At 37.1% G+C, this 17,945-nt stretch overlaps 1 protein-coding gene across 6 annotated transcripts in view; it reads left to right on the forward strand.

Annotated features, from left to right (window-relative positions):
• Positions 1 to 17,945, forward strand: part of LOC144956203 (stimulated by retinoic acid gene 6 protein-like) — a 744,310-nt gene that overhangs the window by 2,493 nt on the left and 723,872 nt on the right. For 4 of the 6 annotated variants that reach the window (XM_078886641.1, XM_078886642.1, XM_078886647.1 and 1 more), the window contains exons 2-4: positions 13,999 to 14,110; positions 15,898 to 15,970; positions 16,959 to 17,044. In XM_078886641.1, coding sequence (XP_078742767.1) covers positions 14,040 to 14,110; positions 15,898 to 15,970; positions 16,959 to 17,044 — 230 coding nt within the window. In that variant the 5' untranslated portion in view covers positions 13,999 to 14,039. Of the gene's footprint in view, positions 1 to 10,123; positions 10,290 to 13,998; positions 14,111 to 15,897; positions 15,971 to 16,958; positions 17,045 to 17,945 lie in introns of those variants that run through there. The other 2 variants (XM_078886644.1, XM_078886645.1) reach the window with 1 other exon arrangement.

Here is a 17,945-nt window from a genome sequence, read left to right on the forward strand (position 1 = left end):
ACAAAACAAACAACGTTTCAGCATTTTAGCCTTCTTCGGGCACGGTTTCCTCGAACACAGTTTCCTCGAACACACGGGTTACTCGAACTCATTCGAATGTCCCGAACCTTTTCATTATTATTCTTTGTTATCATTATTTCATTCCTTTCTCGAACACGGTTTACTCGAACTAATTTCACCCAGCCAGCGTTAAAAGATTTGATTAATTAAAGGTTGTTTTAAAAAAATACGGCTGGTTATTCCGGTCATTGATGATTTACTGTGGCATTGACATGTGTGTATCTTATTTAGAAACGCAGATACACACAGTCACTCACACACTTCATCGCCGTTTCGCATAACCGACACCTTTCTGCTTATTCTTATCACTTCGACATTCATTCTAATTTCAATGATTGTTGTGAAATGGCCACACTGCACCTCTGTCTCTCTCTCTCTCTCTCTCTCTCTTTCTCTCTCTCTCTCTCTCTCTCTTTCTCTCTCTCTCTCTCTCTCTCTCTCTCCATCTCTTCTCTATCAAGCCGTTTTGACAGTGCATGGTTTCCTTGAATTACGGTTTCCTCAAACTTTTTTGCATGTCTCGATGAAACCATGCTGGAGTGTATAGAACTTAGAATTCGATCCTGAATTTAGGGGATTTACATTAATGGTGTCAGAAGTGTTGGTACCGTGGCCAGTTTCAACTTTGAACACCTGGTCCTGACTTGGGGGCATCAGATCTCTATAAAGAATTCACTAGATTTAAGGGCCGCACAAGAATTATGTTCGCTGGGCCCTTGTCCACTCTTACGCCCAAACAAAAAGCCGCTTGGCATGGAACATGTATAGGTTCTCAAGGCCGGGAAGTGTATAGGATGTTGCCTTGGAAGGAAGGAGATAAAGATGATCCCTCAAAAGTATTAGCACAATTCGAGGTTTACCCGAGACCAAGGAAGAACAAAAGGATAGCTAGGCACATCCTGGGGAAAAGAAAACAGCGGAATGGAGAGAGTTTTGACATGTTTGTGGCAGATTTCAGGTTAATGATAATGGACTGCGACTATACTGACCCTGATGACATCCCTGTGGATAGAATCATTGATGGGGGTGGTAGACAGCAAAATACAGGACAGATTGCTAAATTGCGGGAAGAACTGACACTAGCCAAAGTAATTAGCATTTGTGAGCAATATGACTTAAAATTTAAAAAAAACAGAAACAAAACAAAACAAAACAAACAAACAAACAAAAAAAAAGAAATAAATAATAATAATAACAATAATAATAATAATAATAATAATAATAATAATAATAATAATAATAATAATTATAATAAATAATAATAATAATAATAATAATAATAATAATAATAATAATAATAATAATAATAATAATAATAATAATAATAACAAAAAAAAAACCCCAAAGCAACAACAACAAGGGAAAACAAACAAAACAAACAAGTACGGATTATACTCCTAGCCAGTTCCATGAGCTCAAAGCAAAGCCATTCAAGCAGCCACAGAAGCCGAGATTTAAAACTAACAAAACTTTTGCAGCTAACCAATCGTCATATTCCGGCAAGCGTTGTGGCTCCGACCATACTCGTAATTCCATGGTTATATATTTGGGAATCACACAGTAGTCTCAAATAATGACTACAGGCCTCTAGAAATGATTTTCCGGAAACCTCTCGACCACAACCACTCTGTCCCGTAACATACCTTTCCAATCAAGAAGGGGATCACGCAGATATCCACAGTGAAGAGACTAATATCGATAATTGATAAAAGTACCAAAAGACACAACAGGCCACAGAAGCTGAACTAGCAGACCTGCTCACCGCCATCCTCAAATCATAGCCTCCTATTCATTCCGAATACCTTATCGTATCCTTTCTGGGATTCCAGAGTTGAACTCATGGTTGTGAATGGCATCATTCTAAAGGGAAATCGGATTACTAGACCTCCCGGCCTCATACGTCACATGATAAAACTAGGTCACGAGTCTCGCTTATGAGTGGTGAAAACCAAGCAGAGAGCCAGAGAGGTCTAGTTCTGGCCTGGAATGAATGCGGACATCGAAGAAGTTTCAATGTGCCTCCTTCAAAAACCAACAGGCTAAGCTACTTCTTAAGCCAACTCCTCAGCTAGAGATGTCCTTTTAGGACGTATGTAGCTTGTGACATTTTTGAGTTCACAGAGGATCAGTATCTCATCACAGTTGATTATTATTCCCGCTTTATTCTAGTCAACAAGCTAGCCAACATGTGTACTTCAACAGTGGTGAATACCGTGCTACAAATTGTAGGTGTTCATGTCATTCCAGAAGTTATGAGAATGGACTGTAGTATTCAGTTCCAATAATAGGAGTTCAAAATATTCTGTCGTGACAACCTTGGAATATTACACACGCCCATGTCACCGCACTGTCAACAAACTATCGGTTTTGCGGAACGAGGCGTTCCAACTATTAAGCGTCTTTGGAAATAGGGAACAAATAAAAAAAACTGGCCATGCTGGATTACTAGAGAAACTAAACGTACTACACAAGAAGAACGCCTCGAAAATTGGACTGAAAATAAATTTCGATAAGACTGTGTACATTAGGGTGAATCCAAAACATGACAGTGAAATTAGGATAGATGAACATATAATTGAAAAGGTAACAGAGTTCTCCTACCTCGGATCCAAAATAACAGACGACGGAAATGCAGAACACGATATCAAGCACAGAATTCAAAAGGCAAACCAGGCTTTCGGCATGCTGAAAAACTTTTGGAAATCAAAACAAATAATGAGAAAGACAAAGCTGAAAATGTACAAGAGCAATGTTTTAAGTGTACTGCTTTATGGAAGTGAAAGCTGGAAAATGACATCCTCCTTAATACATAAACTAGAAGCCTTTCAGAACAAGTGTTTAAAAAGAATTTTTAATTTATTTTGGCCTACAAAAATAAAAATAGTGGATCTATTAAAGAAAGCAGACTGCACTAGTATTGAAAGCCAAATAAAAAGAAGATGGCGTTGGCTGGGTCATGTGGCCAGAATGGAAAAAGGGTCACTTCCCAAGACAGCTTTGTACTGGACAGCAGATGGGAAGAGAAAGCGGGGAAGACCCAAAGAAACCTGGCGAAGGACCGTGGAGAAAGAATTAAAGGAAGCAGGCCTGTCCTGGAACACAGCCACGCAAAAGCAGCCGATCGCAAAAAAAATAAATAAATAAATAAATAAATAAATAAATAAAAATGGAGATGTCTGGTGGATGCCCTATGTGCCTCAAGGCCCGAAGAGGATTAAGTAAGTAAGTATGCTGGACTACAATAGTACTCCCCTAGAAAGGGTTTGGCCTGTCACCAGCACAACTGCTTTTTGGCCGTCGTCCCAGAAATAAATTACCAACCACAAGCAAATCGCTGCATCCGGGTACAATCAATCAGATTCTTGTCAGAGCCCACTTTGCAACAGAGAAAGGAAAACAGAAATTCTATCAGGATTGAAGTGCAAAGTCCCTCCCTGTCCTTTCACCGGGAGAGGATTGAAGCCTCGGCCAAGCACCGAGTAGGTGGTGGCTTGCCCCAGTGGTAAAGAAAAAAACAGGTAAATCGTGCAGAATACTACTGGCAAAACACGCAGGAGAAATAGGCAACACACCCGCGTCTCTACCGCTGAGGCAAACGTGCACAATCCGATCCCTTTGAAGACACACATGGTCAGTTTTCAGAGGCCATTTTACTAGGAGCAACGAATGGACCAGCAGCTCCTTTCTGAACAGAAGGCACCAGAGCTTCAGGGCCGCAATCTAGGACACTCGCTGAGGGAGAATAATTCGCGCCCCTGAGCGCACGGACCTTTAAAGTTAAATTGTTGTATTACCACAGTTTATGTAATGTACATAGGCGATATAATGTAAATTTATTAACCTTAGGCAAAACGCGAATAGTTAATAACCCGAAGACCGACCCGGAACTGGATGAGTTCTCCCGCCACTCCACACACGTGATGTGGTCTGGCATTGGCATTTCTCATTTCTATTTCTCTCACTTTTCCTCCACCTTCTTATCTAATTGGCGTGCAGGATACACGACCAACTTCATCACAGCACTCATCAGGCTCAGGTTAGTCTTAAAGAACTTAGAACTCGGTCCTGAATTTAGGTGACTTACCTGACACCCCCTCCACACATTTTCCCGTCGTATTTACTTAATTACGGTAAGGAAGTGGTTATTCAGTATCAGATACTGAATAGTGCTTTGCCACTATTCAGTATCCATAAGGAACTCTTTTATTATAGAGAGAGTGAAAAGTGCGACAATCTCAGTTGAATGTAAATAAACTGCTGACCTACTACCAGATTGAACTCGTGCAGTAACTGTCAGCCCGATTCAAAGTTGTAGAAATATTTTGATCGTTATTATTAAATTTCTGCTATTGTGCAATTAACATAGTTCAAAATATCAAAAGAAGAGTGGCATTCAAATTCATTTTTTAATGTCTAAATAGACATGATTAAATGTCACTAAAAGTTCAGTGACACCATGGCTTGGTGGATAAGTTGTTTGACTCTGAACTTAAGGTTCGAGAGTTCAAATCCCGGCCGGGTAAACTTTTATTTTTCCCCAATATTTTTGTTTTAATCATTTTATTTGCTTGTAATATATTTTAATGTTTATATTATACTATTATTATTATTATTATTATTATTTTTATTATTATTATTATTATTATTATTATTATTATTACTATTATTATTATTATTATTATTATTATTATTATTATTATTATTATTATTATTATTATTATTATTTCTACTTACTATTATTATTATTGTTGTTGTTGTAATCGTCATCATTATTATGATTATGATTTTTAAATCAAGTAGTAGGAGTTATTTAATCAGTTATCGATTTATTACGAATATCTTTTATGTGTTATAATCTCGTTGTTTTTCATTGATGTGCTCTTCTATTGTTCATTACTTTTAAAATCTTGCTTTTTTCTGTTTGTCATATTTGTTGTTGTTGTTGTTCTTGTTGTTGTTTTTGTTTGTTTGTTTGTTTGTTTGTTTTGTCATCTAAGACAATCCCGATTCATTAAATATGTGGCCAGACTTTCTGCCATTTTTAATTGAATGATGTACTTCCGTGAATTAATTGCAGTATTATATTAAAATTTACGTGATAATAATAATAATAATAATAATAATAATAATAATAATATAATAATAATAATAATAATAGTAATAATAATAATAATAATAATAATAATAATAATAATAATAATAATAATAATAATGATAATAATAATAATAATAATAATAATAATAATAATAATAATAATAATAATAATTTAAACAGATACTGAATATTAGACTACAATTGACATCTATTTACTGAATACACGTGGTATTTTTAGGGGTGTTTCTTTTTTTACGAAACCTGAAACCTGCCGAAACACGCCGAAACCTGACAAAGTTAGGGGAAGCAGGCAGCAGTGGGGAGTGAACCTGGGACTCAGGGAAGTGTACACCATTGGGGAGTGAACCTGGGACTGGGTTTCGTAACAAAAAAGCAATTACTTTTTTACGAAACCCAACAATATCCAACAAAGTTATGGAAAGAAAGTAGGCAACAGTGGGGGAGTGAACCTGAGACTCAGGGAAGTGTACACTATTGGGGAGTAAACCTAAGTCTATGGTTTTTCGGTGGGTTTTGGCGGGTTTCGTAAAAAAAGTAATTGCTTCATTCTCGTCTGGTACCCAACTCCCATAGTCCCAGGTTCATTTCCACTGATATCCTCTTCTCACAGTCCCAGGTTCACTCTCAACCGGTGTGCACTTCCCTGAGTCCCGGTTCATTGCCCAATGGTGCCCACTTCCCATAACTTTTGATAATTTCGGTAGGTTTCGAAATAAAAGTACATTCTGAGCTCACTGTCCACTGGTATCAGCCTCTCGCAGTCCCAGGTTCAATCCTCATCTGTGTCCAAATCCCAGATTCACTCCCCACTGCTGCCTGCTTCCCAAAACTTTGTCGGGTTTTGGCGGGTTTCGTAAAACAGTAATTCCCCCTCCCCCTTGGTATTGTCTTTTTACAATATCCAGAGTCCCAGGTTCACTCCCCACAAGTGTACACTTCCCTGAATCTCAGGTTCAGCCCCCACTGTTGCCTACTTCAATAACTTTGTCGGATATTGCCAGGTTTCGTCGGGTTTCGTAAAAGAGTAATTGCTTTTATATGAAACTCAGTGAAGCACGCTGAAAACCAGAGTCTCAGGTTCACTCCCCACTGGCGTACACTTCCCTGAATCTCCCATAACTTTGTCGGATATTGCCGGGTTTCGTATAAAATTAATTGCATTTATATGAAACTCGCTGAAACCCGCCGAAAACCAGAGTCTCAGGTTCACTCCCCACATGTGTATACTTCCATGAATCTCAGGTTCACCCCCCACTACTGCCTACTTCAATAACTTTGTCGGATATTGCCAGGTTTCATCGGGTTTCATAAAAAAGTAATTGCTTATATATGAAACTCGCTGAAATTCGCCTAAACCCAGAGTCTCAGGTTCACTCCCTACTGGTGTACACTTCCCTGAGTCTCAGGTTCAGTCCCCATTATTTGCTTACTTTCCATAACTTTGCCCCAATTTGGTGGCATTTGGCGCATTTCGTAAACAAAAAGTAATTGCTTTTTTAAAATAACAAAATCCGCCGAAACCCAGTCCCAGGTTCACTCCCCACTGGTGTACACTTCCCCGAATCTCAGGTTCACTCCCCACTGTTGCCTACTACCCATAACTTTCTTGGATATTGCAAGGTTTCGTCGGGTTTTGTAAAAAAGTAATTGATTTTATATGAAACTAGCTGAAGCTCGCCGAAAACCATAGTCTCAGGTTCACTCCCCACTGGTGTACACTTCACTGAGTCCCAGGTTCACTCCCCATGCGTTGCCTACTTTCCACTTCTTTGCCGCATATTGTCGGGTTTCGTACAAAAGTAATCCCCCCCCCCCCAATTTGTTATTGCTTTTTTATAAAACCCAGAGTCCCAGGTTCACTCCCCACTGGTGTACACTTCCCTGAATCTCAGGTTCACCCCCCCCCCCTCCCCCCCCCCCCTCCCCCCCCCCCCCCCCCCCTCAGCCTCTACACACACACACACACACGCTGCTGCCTACGTCCCATAACTTTGTCGGATATTGCCAGGTGTCGTCCGGCTTTTTATTACGAAACCCGCTGAAACCCAGTCCCAGGTTCACTCCCCACTGTTGTACACTTCTCTGAGTCCGAGATTCACTCCCACAGCTGCCCTCTTCCCATAACTTTGTCGGGTTTCGGAAAAAAAACCACCGTATTATATAGTGCAAAACCACCATTCAGTGTCAGATACTGAATAGTGCAAAACCACTATTCAGTATCAGATACTGAATAGTGCAAAACCACTATTCAGTATCAGATACTGAATAGTGGAAAACCGCTATTCAGTATCTGATACTGAATAGTGCAAAACCACTATTCAGTATCAGATACTGAATAGTGCTAGCCTTACGGTAATTTGACTTCATTATGTAAACGTTAGAATAGAGATATCTAGAAAGATATTTTTTTCCTCTCGTCATTATCTGCATGTTTGGCTGTAACCCAAGGAAGGCCAAAAAGACCGAACATTTGTTTTGTATTGTCCCCTTTTATCAGTAGATATCAGGGTTGCGAGGCTCGATTGGGCAGGTAAGGCCAAATTTGTACCGAAAAAAAAGTAAAAAAAAAAAAAACAAAACAAAACAAACAAAAAAATTAAAATTAAAAAGTCAAATTCACGAGAGGCCTTCCTCGTTCTAAGGCAAACACCCCAGCACCTTTACTAAGACTTATGACTAACCCTTAATAGAAAAAAATTCCGAGCTAACCCTGATAGAAAATAAAACTTAGGACTGCTTTTAATATTTCACAAACGCTGTGATTATCCCCAGACACCTGTCTGGGGATAATAAAAATTTGTTATCCCCAGACACCTGTCTGGGGATAACGAATTTTCATTATCCACAGACGCATATTTGAAACTCCGCTCTTTTAAACAATCATCCACATTCCAGAATATGGAATGTTTCCAGATGCACATAGAAATAAGGAAAGTTAATAAAATATCTATAAAAACAAAAATTAACCAACATTAAAATCAGTTGTTACTACATATACATAATATGCGTCGACTTCGAAGTGGGTGTCATGGCCGAATGGTTTAGTCGTCTGCCCTGGAACTTTGACCATAATCGACGTTGTGGGTTCGAATCCTGGTAACGTCACTTTTTTTTTTTTTTTTTTTAATTCCGTCTTCTTTTTACAGAACGTTGAAAGGGATAAATGTCCCATCCATCCTCCCCCCACCTCTTTTTTTTATTATTAAACTCTCTCTCTCTCTCTCTCTCTCCTCTCTCTCTCTCTCTCTCTCTCTCTCTCTCTCTCTCTCTCTCTCTCTCTCTTGTTTTTTTCTAGTTTCTAGCAAATATATTCGTCCCCACTCCGATCTCAAATAGTGTCTTAAAAGAATGAATAATTAAAAAGCAAACAAACAGAAATATTCAGAGAGCGACCAAATGGTCAGATAGAGGAGAAAAAAACAAAACAATAATTGTTTTAAAAATAAAAACAATAATTGTTTTAAAATAAAAACAATTTAAGAAATTCATGCTCAGAAACGGAACATTTACATAAAGGGTTAGCAAACAAAAAACTCTAAGGTTTAGGTCAAAATATAAAAAAAAAAGAGAGATTTCCCTCGGAGCAGGGAATAGTGTTAACAATCATAATAATAATAATAATAATAATAATAATAATAATAATAATAATAATAATAATAATAATAATAATAATAATAATAACAATTAATAATAATAATAATAATAATAGTAATAGTATGATAATAAGAGTATTAATAATAAAAATAATACTATTATTGATAATAATATAATAATGATTATGATGGTAATCGTAATAATAATAACAAATATTACAAATATTAGGCCTACAATTATTATTATTATTATTATTATTATTATTATTATTATTATTATTATTATTATTATTATTATTATTATTATTATTATTATCATTGACCAAAACAAAACAAAAAAACAATAATAGTAATAGATCTAGAGCAAATTAAATAATGAAATAATATCATCGGAGAAATAAAAAATTCAACTGATTAAAAAAAAACTCTTGCTCGGAACTCGGAACAAAAGTGAAAACAATGAAAATCAATTGGGAAGAAAGAAAGAAAAGTAAAAAAAAAAAATGAGTGGGGGGGGGGGGGGGGGGCGGTCGCGACTGGGTCGAATCTTACCCACTGAGCTGCCTATCCACACCGCTATCGGAATATTTTTAATTCATATATGAGTATGAGCTAAACATATTTCCACCATTTTTGCCTCCTTGTTTTGGTAGGTTATTTTCATCTCTGATTCGAATAAAAATATGTTGTTGGATCTAGTTTTGTGGACGTGTGATACTAAATTGTATTGTCTTGTGCGAAGCAGACAGGAAAATAACAGGTGTGGGTTTTGGGCTTTGGGGCGAACAACACCATGGCCTAGGAATTCGTCCGCGACATAAAAATTATTCCCGGTCGTCCCCAAAATTGTGGCCAGAATGAGCAAATTATAGAAACAAGAGATGATCAATAAAGTTAACAGGTAGGTTGGTAATGAAAATTTAAATGGTTGGTGGACTATGAACAGATTTGATGATTAACAACTTTCTTCCTGGTTGAAAATAAAAAGTCGAATTGCCAGTTTGACGTTTTCAGATCAAAGTAACAAAAGAAATTTAATTGATCCATTTGCTTTAAAATATTTTTTTTAAAAGAGCTGGATTTGACATTTGATCACTATTTACTTTCATCTTGTGTTAAATATCACTTGATATATTAACTGTTTTGGGACACAACCACTAGTATTTTTTCCAGAATATTTGGTATTTTTCACGCCTAGTTTGGCATTTTGCATAAAATCTTTCTGCCCACTTGCTACATGCGTCTGGGGATAGTATCCTCAGACAGGTGTCTGGGGATAACAAAAATTGGTTATCCCCAGACACCTGTCTGGGGATAACGAATTTTTATTATCCCCAGACAGGCGTCTGGGAATAATGACAGCCTTTCACAAAACAAAATGGAGCCGGAAAACCAAAACAACGGTCTTATTAAGTCTTTCTCGCCTTGTTGTGTTTAATGTAGACCTATATTTCTACTCAAAATGTGCCTGAAAGGGTGCAACTGATTTCTAAAATGTGAATGGATAGTGATTTTTCCACGCATGCATAATTTGGTTTACCTTCAGATATTTGTTTTTAATTTGGTAATGTTTCTTCCTCATGACAATTCAATGCATGTGCCTGCTTAATTAATTTATTTAAAAATGTGACATCTCCACCACATCTTCAGTTTCAATGTTTCTGCTACTGTTGTTCTCATTTGTGCTACTCTCGTGTATACGATAATTGATTTGAAGAGATCAAGCATTTCCTGTGGGTTTGAAATCTCTACAACATTTGCCACTGAGTACGAGATGGGCTCTTATCCTGATAAAGGAATCAAGGGTCAGCACATGGAGTCTGTTACAAGGCTTTGCTTTTATTGAAGTTACTAGTGAGAAGATCCTCTCTTCTATTGCATTACTCAGAGGTGTTACTAGGAATGTGAGAGCGTATAAAGCTATTTCTTTGAATGTGGTGAGTTGAAGAACACCTACCCCAAATTGCTGTCTCCTGAGGAATTCCTGTGCACCAAACACTTCCATATCCCAATCCACAAATGGAAGTTTTCGATATTGCTCTTCATTTCACTCTTCTTGTTTTCCATAAGGTGTTGATTGGAAGGGCAACTCATAAAATTGTGGTCTGTTCACTTGGCAGCAGTTTCTGGTGCTTCTAACAGTACTATGTTATGGCAATCTATGCAGGATGCAAACTCATCACCGCAATCGTGGAAGCTTCGTCACAACGCACCATTCAACAAGATGCTCTGTGGTTTCAGGCTCTTGACCACAAAGGGTACATGTTGGACAGGTGGCAAGTCCCCACTGATGTAGTGAGCGTGCTGTTAAGCAGGATCTTGACCAAAGTCGATTGGCTGCCACCCAATGTCTCCTCTTGCTGGATGAAAAGCCTGGCAACTTCTCCCCGAGTTTCAAGAGTCGATGTCCCCGCCCCCTCGAGAGATTGAATTCGTCCGTCCAAACTGACTTCCATCTCGTATATGCAGCTCTGTTCACAGTCAAGGAAGCTACAGACAAGGGTTGCCTAGACTTAATTTGGCTCGAAACAGGGGCATGGTCCATTATGTGCTTGAGAGGGGTATCCCCATTCCCTCTCTATTTGATCTTATTAAGTCAGTTGTTTGTAATCATCTCCTGCAAGAGACACACTGGAGCACAATACTCTGCGTTGGAATAGCATAGTCCCAGGGCGGATGTCCTCAGGAGCACTTGACTAGCACCCCAAGTTGATCCCACCAGCTTTCTCAGAAGACTGTTATGTTTCTCTATCTTTCGTGCAGCTCCTTTGAGATGCACCCAATAAGAGGACAGTTCTCAGTTTAAATTTTGCAAGGTTTTTGAATATATTTGCCATCTGACAGCAGACGAGCAGTCAGTCGATTAAAAGCCCCTTGAAACATGTCTCTGCATCTGCTCATAACCACTGTTATGTTTATAATGGCATCAATGCTTTTTTCATTAGTTTTGAGGTACTCATCAGCTTTCCTGGCAAATCTCGTCAATCTCGTCACGGCCCTTGCTCCTGTTATGGTGGTAAATATGAGACTGAAGACTTTTGAAATGAAGTGCCAGTTTGTTGTCAAGCAGTTGTGGGTCTGAGAATTCATCTTTTCAATTTCCTGCAGTACTGGCAAGGCAAAAACAAAGAATAAATAGTTGACTCCGTCCATCAGCATGTTTTTGATCAGTCTTGCTTTGTACCTTGTATCTGGATACTCTCGAGACTTTCCAAATACTTTTAACTCCTCCCAATTCATGAGAATATTGAACATTACTTTATCTCTGACGAGCCATCTGGTGGCTGATGTTTTTTCAAAGGTAGTGGTGCAATTCTTGCAGGCTCGTGATCTGTTTTGCTGGTTCATGACACTATAATTGCTTTGATGACTCTCTCCTCAAATCTGTTACAAAACCAATGAGATATTTTGGACATCAGAAATCCAATTTTTGATGAAAGTTTAGAGACAGCATGCTAAATACAAAGAGCTATTGATTGGCAAATGCATCTCATTTAGACACAATATGGATAAACTAATTTCATTCGTGTCCAGACGGAGCTGTTTTTACCCACCATTGTGGACGCACCATCAGAACCTTATCCAATACAATTATTCAATTTCTGTCCACACTTTGCAATCTCTCCCTCAATGAGTGAGAAAATGTTTTCAGAATTAGCTTCCTGAATAGGAACTAAAAAGTAGCAGTCATAACACATTTTCTTTTGCTACTGAAAAAAAACAAACTAAAATGCACAAGTTCTTATGTTTTGATATGTCAGTTGACTCGTTGATTATGATCGCAGATTTTTTGCTCTTCAGTTCAGCAACGAGTTCATTCTTTACATAAGGTGAAATAACATTTCTAATGAGGCCTGAATATTTGTCTCGATGTAAATGAATATTTTCTAATGTGCCTCCACTATCATGTTGCACTATGCACAGATGGTCTATGGGCCAAATGGTGCAAGGCAAGCTACCCCAACAGCGAGCTGTAGCTCTGCTTTTTTAACAGAATAATTCTCACTCTCAACTGTTGAAATGATGGTGCAGGAACATTGTTCTTGTGCTTCTTTGTTGCTTCGTGTTTTTCAAGCGTGGAAGCCTTTTTGGTGCTACACTGCATTTACAAACTTTACAAAAAGCACTTAGTGAATTTCCCAAAGCTTTGCTTACCCATGTGTACTTTGTCTCCCATTGACGATTATATTTCCTTTCACTGTCATAAGATGATTTCCATTTTGAATAGATGCAGGTCCTTATTTATAATTTATGCCTAAGGGCCTAGATAGATGTAAATCTATACCTAAGATATATCTAGATCTAACTACACACAACAACACCAACACACTTCAAACAAAATCCTTGATGAAACAGGAACAGGCAGTCAGGGAAATCAAATTTGGAAATGATGTAATAATTTGTCCGTTTGGCACAGGGCTATGTAGATCGTAGGCTGAACCGCATGCACATGATGTGCAGTAGGTCTATTATTAATAGAGTACAATAAACTATGGGTCAAAACAGGCTTTCGTGGCTTTAAGAGGTCGATTTTAATGGATTTAAATAACTATCAGTCACTTGGTGACTTGAGTAAATCTACCAACTCAAAAAGGCCAAAAAATACCCCCCCCCCCCAAAAAAAAAATCAGAAAATCTTCAAGCCAACTGCTCTCAAAAGAGGCCAAATTTCTCGAATTTGGCAAAAAAAAAAAAAAAAAAAAAAAAAGAGGCCAATATCGTAACCCTGCCTTTTGTACGAGTCAAATTCATTAACTTGATATTTTTTGGTATGAATTAAATGAATGTTACTTCTTGTTTTTTTGTTTTAAAAAAAAAATTAATTTTGTTTTTTATTGACTCATTGACAAGGTAAGCAAAAATATTTTGTTCTCCCAAATTATTATTATTATTATTATTATTATTATTATTATTATTATTATTATTATTATTATTATTATTATTATTATTATTGTTGTTGTTGTTGTTGTTGTTGTTGTTGTTATTAATCTTTATTATTATTATTTATTATTATTATTATTATTATTATTATTATTATTATTATTATTATTATTTCATCATCATCATCATTGCTATAACATTCACGATTATTATTGCTACCACAACCGCTACCAACAGCATCAAAAGTCGTTGAAATAAAGCTTATTGAATTAACAATATCACTGGTATTTGTAATTATTTTCGTATAATGTTATGCCAATAATCCTGAATCCTATTAATCCTTTTCAGACCAACATTGCGCTATTTCCAAGTAGACACTTGGGTCAAGGATGACGATGTATGATAACTATGACAATAGCTATGACAATAGCTATGACGATAGCTATGACGATGGTGGCACGTGAGTCAAATCATCATTACCATCATCATTACCATCATCATCATCATCATCATCATCATCATCATCATCATCATCACTCTATGAACTATATGGATCAGTTTTGATGAACAAAAATTAACCAAAATGTGCAAGGCATCTTGGCAAAAACTCTAGAACATGGGAGTTTAAGGAAGACTTTGTGAAGTCCCAGGTTTGAGAATTTTTTCAAAGATGAGGGTCATTTAAATCAATCAATGTTTGAAGGACGAGCCTTCTGGCCAAATTTTAAAATACGATTTCTCCAGAGTATGACAGTTAACTGGTTAAATGGTATAACTTGTAACTATCCGTCAATACTGTGAAACTCGACAAAGCTACTCAGGTACTGAAAAGAAAAAAAGAGCTTTTGAATAGTGCACAATATCAACTAAACTTGTTTAAAGCACTTAACAGGGAGGCAGAGGGGGGGGGGGGATCTAAAAACGTACTGAATATTCGGAACATGACATTCATCATGGTATGGTGAGAGAATGTGAGTAAAGAGCCTTTTCCAAGGACTCAACTATGCGCCGAGCGAGGCTAGAACTCAAGACATTCCGATCCGAAAGCCAGTGTCATACCACTAGACCACATAGCCTCAAGAAAATATGGACGCTTTTAAGGACTAGTGGGCTATCCCAGATTTTTCAGTTTTTAAAATAATTACATAGGGGTCAAAAGCGGGCATTGCCCTACCCCCTGAAAAGGTTTTGATCATCAATTTCGTTTATTTGCTTCGTTATCGGTATAAACTGCCTTGTGTTTTAACCGAAAACACAATGTGTACATAAGTGTAAGTGGGCTAACCCTTCAAACATGGCTTCAACATGAGACATGTCGAATTCACGACTAAATGAAGAAAACTCTCCACCAAACAACAATGCCATCATATTGGGTAATGTTTTGCATTTCAATTGTCAGTGTAATGTGTTGAGATGCGTAAAAAATATAATTTAAGGCATTAAACATGCGTTTAATGTAGGAAAATGGATTAAATTGACTGCATGTGTGAGAGGGACAGCCCATTAGTTTGTAACGGACATGTCCATGTGTAAGATGGGATAGCCCATTTAACTAGGGTAGCCCGATGTGCAGGTTGGGTGGGATAGCCCTTATTATCTAATATGAATTCTTTGCTCAGTGGTGTTGTTTAAATATGAACAACTCGGCCAACCCATTTGTTTTAATAAAATAAGAGAATTCTGTGATGTATTTGTTTTCTTTTATGACTATCATTGTCAAGTACAATTATCATTCCACACAGAAAGTTTTGAAAAAAAATAGTGAATAGTATTTGAGTAATTGGACATTTTATGGGATCGAAATCTTCAACGTTGATTTTCTAAAAACAGTAAAATCTGGGATAGCCTACTTGTCCTTAAAAGCGTCCATATATGAGTAAAGGGTTTTTTCCAATGACTCAACTTTGTACAACCTTGCATCTGATTTGAAACTTCGATTGACAGGTAACAAGTTGGGAAGTCACACGACCTGTTCTTATTTGCAGGTCTGATAACCTGAATTGGTATGGGCTCATTTTTGTAGTGGAAATACTTTCAAACCAAAGCAAGATTTTGTCCATTACAGCAATGTTAAATCAAGGCAATAATTGCATTCCTATCAGACCTGCAAATATCTTAAGACACATTACAAATTAACTTTAGAATATGATGAAAAAGACAAGTAAAAACTGACAATTGACTGATACTTTCAACATTCAAATACAAATTTTACATCTTATTTGTTCCATCATTCTGTTTGCTTCACAGAAGTATGTTTAAAGTGAATTGCCAAGATCCTGTGATAATTAATAGTTTTTATCTACTGATGATGATACCAGCAGTAAGTAAATCGTGCTCATATATTTTCTTTGCCTATTCCGTTTTTTTCATCTATCAAATCTTTTATACATTAGCTCATTCTTTATGCTTTCCTTATTTTTACTTTCATGGATTGATTGATTGATTGATTGATTCTTTCACTCAATATAATATTTTAAGAAATTCCTTGTTCCTTATTTCATTGATTCTTTTATTTCAATTCAATGGTGTCAGTATTTTTGAGACATTTATTCCAACTGGCTGCAGAATGATCTGTATCAAATTAGCGGTCCTGGATTAACAGTTGAGGCTGATTGAAGTTTTGTAGCTAAAGGAAAATATAATCGGGAGGGCATGCTGTCTCATGGCTTTGGTATTTGTGAGGCTGGCTGAGAAAACCCGGGAAGATGCGGCAAGCTTCGGTTCGAGATATGAGCCAAAATCGAAGATAAAGTGTTTCCCATAGCAATAGATTGTATTCAGAAAAAAAAATTCATAACTTGGGTTCTAAATTTAAAGAAAATTTAAAGTGGTAAATGATCAGATAGATGTGGTCTACACCACTGCATACATAATTCAATTTATTAAATTTGCGCATCTTTCCGGGTTTACTCAGACAGCCACACTTTTGGGAGAGTTTGTAGGGAGCTGGGGCAAGGATTCCTTGCAATCATTTCCAACAAGGAGACAAATACTCTACTACCACTAATTTGGGACAATATTGGTCCAGGAGTATTATTCGCTCTGATGGTTTACCACACTCAATAATGGGATTATAAACAAACCTGTGTAACCCCCTTACCAACATCTCGTAGTCACACTCGACAGAGACTTTGTAGATCATATCACCAGTGTGTACACGAATCGTGTTGAGTGCTATTGGAAAAACGCTAAAGCGTGATTGAAAACTTACAGCAGTGTTACTAGTGGAACTCTGGACTCATATGCAGGAAGGGACAATGAATCAAAACATCCATTAATTTTCATGTTTTAATCTCTCACTATTTCAGGTCTTGATTGTGTTAACATTATCTTTCACACAAACACGGAGGAAACTGTTTATGGATGTCTTAAATGGCAAGCCTGGGCTGGTTCAGTAAGCGATAAGTAGTGAAAATCATCATCACCATTATCATTATCATCATCGTCATAATAATTATCCTCATCATTATCATCATTAAAAAAAACCTTGAGCTTTCATATAGCGCAATAGCCACTAACAGTGCTTAAAGTGCTTTACAATGAGTCCCTAACCACTAGCAACATTTAACACTTAGGATGAGATATGATGCCTGTTAGGCAATATTTTATTACAATTTTTCAGAGACAACGCTGTTTTTGGCCAGGTACTCATTTTACATCTGAGAACAGTGAGGGTATGTGAGTTACGAGCCTTTTCCAAGGACTCAACTATGCGGTGCTCAGAGCTGTACTCAAAACCAGGACCATCCTGTCATACCACAAGACCACAATAGCCGCACAGCTACAATATTATAAATGAATTGTGGCATTGTTGGATTAAGGCTATGGTGTCTTGACTTGTTACAAAGTCAAGTGATGTTGAAAGTTTTTATGTCACTTTTAGTGTTATTTAATCATATTTTTATATTGAGGGCATCAGATCATTCATGCAAATACCATGTGCTGGAAATTAAAAAAAATTTTTTTTAGCTTTTATTGAAGCTCAACCCTTCACCTACCGTTGTGACCAACAGACTAAACACAATGCCCTTATTTGGTGGGAATAGGATTTAATAGTCTGATGTCACGTCCGCCCAGCAACGAGCAGCTTGGTTCTAAACAAAGAAAATCGGTACTTTTTATTTTTCATGCTAACTAGAACTTTTTCACGTGCCATGTGATCAGAATGTATTAAAAGTCAAAACATGATCAGATTTATATTGGTTTTTTTCCCTCTCGATACACTTTTATGCTTGTCGGAGAAGTATTTCATAAGGGTGTCTGCCATTGTTCCGATAGTTTAGAACCAGTTACTA

This window comes from Berghia stephanieae, chromosome 10 (genome assembly GCF_034508935.2).
Source record: "Berghia stephanieae isolate SIO BIC M18660-M18661 chromosome 10, UCSD_Bste_1.3, whole genome shotgun sequence".
NCBI classification, from domain to species: Eukaryota; Metazoa; Mollusca; class Gastropoda; order Nudibranchia; family Aeolidiidae; genus Berghia; species Berghia stephanieae.